Here is a 4,214-nt window from a genome sequence, read left to right on the forward strand (position 1 = left end):
ATAATAAGGGACTAACAATATTGATGACAGTAATTAACCGGGCAATAATAATAATGTAATATAATATTGATGACACAAACAATTACAATCAAATGTCCTCGGACACATGCTAGCTACCACAAAAATAGGGCATAAAAAGCCCCACAGGTGGGCATGGCAAGGAGTACAATTAACAAAAAACAAAACACACAATTAATAATGAAAAATGTCTTGCCAACATAATGTTCAAAAGTCCACACACCATTTGCTCCAGTTGACCTGATCCAAGCAGAGACTCGGTTTTATTAAATGCTAGGGACCTGTAAGAAGGCTAAAGGAATGGTTAGATGCTGCTGCCTCTGCCAGTATCCCTGCCTCTCAGAGAATTTTTCTAGCACGAAACTGTACAGAGTGGTGCACAAATTAGACAGTTTTATTTTTGTAATTACAGTAATTACTCTTTTTTGTTGTTGTTATTGCCTTGCCATGCCCACAGTGTAGTCCTCTACTTTTTGTGTTCGCATGCTGTCCGAGGTTTCACATGCCTATCTGTTTTGTTGTACATCTTTTCATCACAATTGTTAATGATGGTTATCTCTCTCTCTGTTAATACAGGGAGTCTGAAACATGTAACTGAAACGTTGAAGAATGCAGGGGAAAAATGTTTGTAACCTTTTAAAAACAAAATCGATTGGAATTTCGAGCAGGCGCTTACATAAGTCTTAGGCTCCGATAAGCGCCATGGGAGAAAAAGAACAGTCTGGCCACGCGAGACTAATACTCACAGTTTATGGAGAGAGAATTTCAGCACGTGCCACTTTTGTGCTCGGGGTGGTAGTCAAGACCATAAAGTTGATAAACCAAGCCTTAGTTCAGGAAAATCCCACAATCGATAGTCACTTATCCAGGTTGCCATGGTAATACTAAGCAACAATGGACCCAGACACTAGCCCGTTGTATTGTGTGGAACAGATTAAAATCCCGCCATTGTTGCCAAATATTTTGAAGGACTTTACTAAGGCTGCTATTGTCACTCAACCCCCTGACTTGCTCGAATGGTCAGCAGCGTAAGTCACGCCATCAGTACGTAGTGGGCCAACAATATTATTTGATTAATTTAGATACTTCAAAGCACTAGCGGCAGGTGAAGTGGCTCCAGTTAAAGACAGACTAGACAGAAATCCTCCCAGTAATATTAATGACTTGAGTCAAGGACAACTTGCTATGCTGCACAAGCAGGTATGGGGCTACACTAGGTTGGACAGTGACATTGTTGCATTTTAGCTAAAGACAATTGGAACGGTGAAATCACCTGTATTGGAAGCTAAGTGGAGGGAAACCGGGTTTACAAAGGAACGTCTTCAAGAATTGCTTAGGTAAAGATTAGAACATGTAGTAAAAACTAGATGACTTGTTGGTCCCTTAGTCTTGGTGATTTTGGAGAAGATATAGAGTGGGAGAAGTTGCTAACACTTGCTTGTTCATCACTAGAACATGTAAGCAGTTCATGTGGTAAGCATACCGGGCCCTGTGGTAGCACTTACCGATTAGAGATTTTCATTGCCTGGGAAGCAATAAGGAGGAAGGTCCTAGTTCATGAGCACAAGGGCTCAACAACAATATATGATTCACAAAGGCAGTATCTGTATACTTATAGATCCCCCACCTGCATTGCTATCTCTCACCCAGTCATTATTTCATCATCTCAATGTTTACTTGCTTACATAGCTAGCCATATTTGGGCTGAAGACCAACCCCAGTGTGAAGAGAAGACTGGGATGGTGATTAATAAAAAATTGAGGTACCCATCAACTAACTCTAATAAAACAGTCGGGTGCATTTAATAAAACAGTCGGGTGCATTTGAGATTGTAATGAATAATGAACCTCCTGCCCACATTGGTTCAGGCTACTTTTCTGTTATCATCAGACTCGAGAGTCCTGGTAATAACAATGATTGATAACTAGATCATTTTTCTTTTGACAACAGTTTGCAGTTACTAATTTTAAGTCTCAATATCATAAGTGATTTTTTTGTTCATTGTGAACCCCTTGTTTACTAGGCTATATAATAGATAACTCCATCAAGTTGTTAATATTATAATAGAGCTTACCGCAAGCACTGAGGGTGCTATGTGAAATATTAACTACTGACCTTGAGGGTGGCCCGGCAAGAATACCACTAGAACAATTTGAAAAGCTTTACAAGTTTTTAGCTCAAGTAGATGGAGAGGTCTCTCCAGACCAAGTGAACAAAGTGATAGATTATTTGAAGACTGATCCAGCGTGAGTGTTTACACTACTGTACTAGCTATTTTATCTTCTGCCATGTAGACCAAGATTTGAAGGAAAGGTTGGACCTCATGATTTCCTCCATCCTAGCTGTCCAAAACTGGACTCTAATTAACAAATATATTTGTAGTGTTTAATGCTGCACGCTGTATAAAGAGTATTGTTGCACTGAAGCATTTTGAGGTGTGCGTTGTATTAGAGTATTTAACAATTTGCAGTGTAGGAATTGGTGAAGCCAGATTTCACGTGAGTCACGTAAACAAGAATGTTTGGTTTGCTGGGATCCTCGACGCCGGCCATGAAGCGGCTGTTATCATTCGCGAAGAATGGCGGCGCTGATGAAGATAGTGATGAGAAATGGTCGGAACAAGCTATTAAGAGTCTCGCAAAGAACCTCAAGAAGAGTGGTGGTATCGAAGACTTAGAGTACGCCCTGGCTAACCCAGACAGGCGCACTAAATGTGTTACTATTGCTCGTAGTCTAGACGGCAGACCTTTGGTGAGCAGATCTGTTTATTAGAAGAATCGCGCGCCATTTTCTCCCATATACTTACTACATAGGTACCCCACAGGAATGGACCTCACGTGATCTACTGTAGACTGTGGCGGTGGCCAGACCTACAGAGTCACCATGAGTTACGACCGGTAGAAGGTTGTGAATTTGCCTTTCATTTAAAGAAGGATAAGGTTTGTATTAACCCTTACCACTATGCTAGAGTTGAGGCGCCAGGTTAGCCCAACTAATCAAATAGCATACAATTAGTAACATTTTACTTGTAATAGTTCTACCACCAGTGTTAGTACCACCTCATGTGCACAATGATATTCCGATAGAGAAACCTCCCCTGGATGAGTATGAACTGCCATCAAATGCTAACTACCCTGTAGGCCCTGAACCAGTTATTCCAGTCCCCTTGAGTTTACCTGGTAAGGATTATCTTGTCTATTATAGTATTATGTGTTATTCTAAAGAGAGCCCACCACCTGGGTATTTGTCTGATGATACCAGTGGAATTGAGAATTCTCCTGGAGCATGTAGTGTGTTGGGGGGTGGGTCTTCAGGTATGACATGGTTACCCTTTGTGTGTAGTTGCTTATCGTCTTGCTTTGTGTTAGTTGGTTCTCCAATTATGTCACCAGCATCTACATTGGGTAAGAACAGGTGTGTGATGTCATAAGGTGTTGTCATCAAGTGTGTCACACTGTAGGGGAGGGAGTTGCAGTGACGTATACAGAGCCAGCCTATTGGTGTTCGGTGTACTATTATGAGATGCAACATCGTGTTGGTGAACCATTCAATGCTTCTAAACCAATCCTGACTATTGATGGGTTTACTGATCCCAGCAATGATGAGCGTTTCTGTCTTGGTCTTTTATCAAACATCCATCGAGACAATACCATTGAATTGACGAGACGTAACATAGGAAGGGGACTACGACTTTATTATGTTGGTGGAGAAGTATTTGCTGAGTGTGTCTCAGAGAATTCTATATTTGTTCAAAGTCCTAACTGTAATATTCGACACCACTGGCACCCAGCCACTGTGTGTAAGCTACCTCCCGGCTGTCACCTCAAGATATTCAACAATCAAGAATTTGCTGCTCTCCTATCCCAGTCAGTACAACAAGGCTTTGAGGCTGTCTATCAGCTGACTAGAATGTGTACCATTAGAATTAGTTTTGTTAAGGGCTGGGGGGCAGAATATCGACGTCAGACTGTCACCAGTACTCCTTGCTGGATTGAGATTCATCTTAATGGACCACTCCAATGGTTAGACAAAGTGTTGACACAGATGAACCCACCAACTGGACCATGTACATCTTTTTCATAACCAATAACTAATGCAATCAGATTCCACTCATTTCATTGTACCTCACACAATGCAGATGTTATATATTATATAGTTAAATTAAATTCCGTTTTTATTGGTCCCTATTTTAACGG

The 4,214-nt window shown here is 41.1% G+C and overlaps 2 protein-coding genes across 2 annotated transcripts; both read left to right on the plus strand.

Annotated features, from left to right (window-relative positions):
- The first annotated feature begins 853 nt into the window (after nucleotides 1–853).
- LOC136239313 (ropporin-1-like protein) lies at nucleotides 854–2,443 on the plus strand. The gene is made up of 6 exons (XM_066030045.1): nucleotides 854–1,046; nucleotides 1,101–1,218; nucleotides 1,264–1,355; nucleotides 1,406–1,475; nucleotides 2,086–2,264; nucleotides 2,313–2,443. Exons 1-6 carry the CDS (start codon nucleotides 913–915, stop codon nucleotides 2,383–2,385), a joined length of 666 nt encoding a protein of 221 aa, XP_065886117.1. The 5' UTR covers nucleotides 854–912; the 3' UTR covers nucleotides 2,386–2,443.
- A 41-nt stretch (nucleotides 2,444–2,484) lies between these two features.
- On the plus strand, nucleotides 2,485–4,201 carry LOC136239308 (mothers against decapentaplegic homolog 3-like). The gene is made up of 6 exons (XM_066030038.1): nucleotides 2,485–2,769; nucleotides 2,832–3,000; nucleotides 3,054–3,197; nucleotides 3,243–3,332; nucleotides 3,387–3,422; nucleotides 3,479–4,201. The coding sequence occupies exons 1-6, from the start codon at nucleotides 2,536–2,538 to the stop codon at nucleotides 4,099–4,101; spliced, it is 1,296 nt and encodes a 431-aa protein (XP_065886110.1). The 5' UTR covers nucleotides 2,485–2,535; the 3' UTR covers nucleotides 4,102–4,201.
- The last annotated feature ends 13 nt before the right edge of the window (nucleotides 4,202–4,214 follow it).

Source organism: Dysidea avara, chromosome 11 (assembly GCF_963678975.1).
Source record: "Dysidea avara chromosome 11, odDysAvar1.4, whole genome shotgun sequence".
In the NCBI taxonomy this organism is placed as follows: Eukaryota; Metazoa; Porifera; class Demospongiae; order Dictyoceratida; family Dysideidae; genus Dysidea; species Dysidea avara.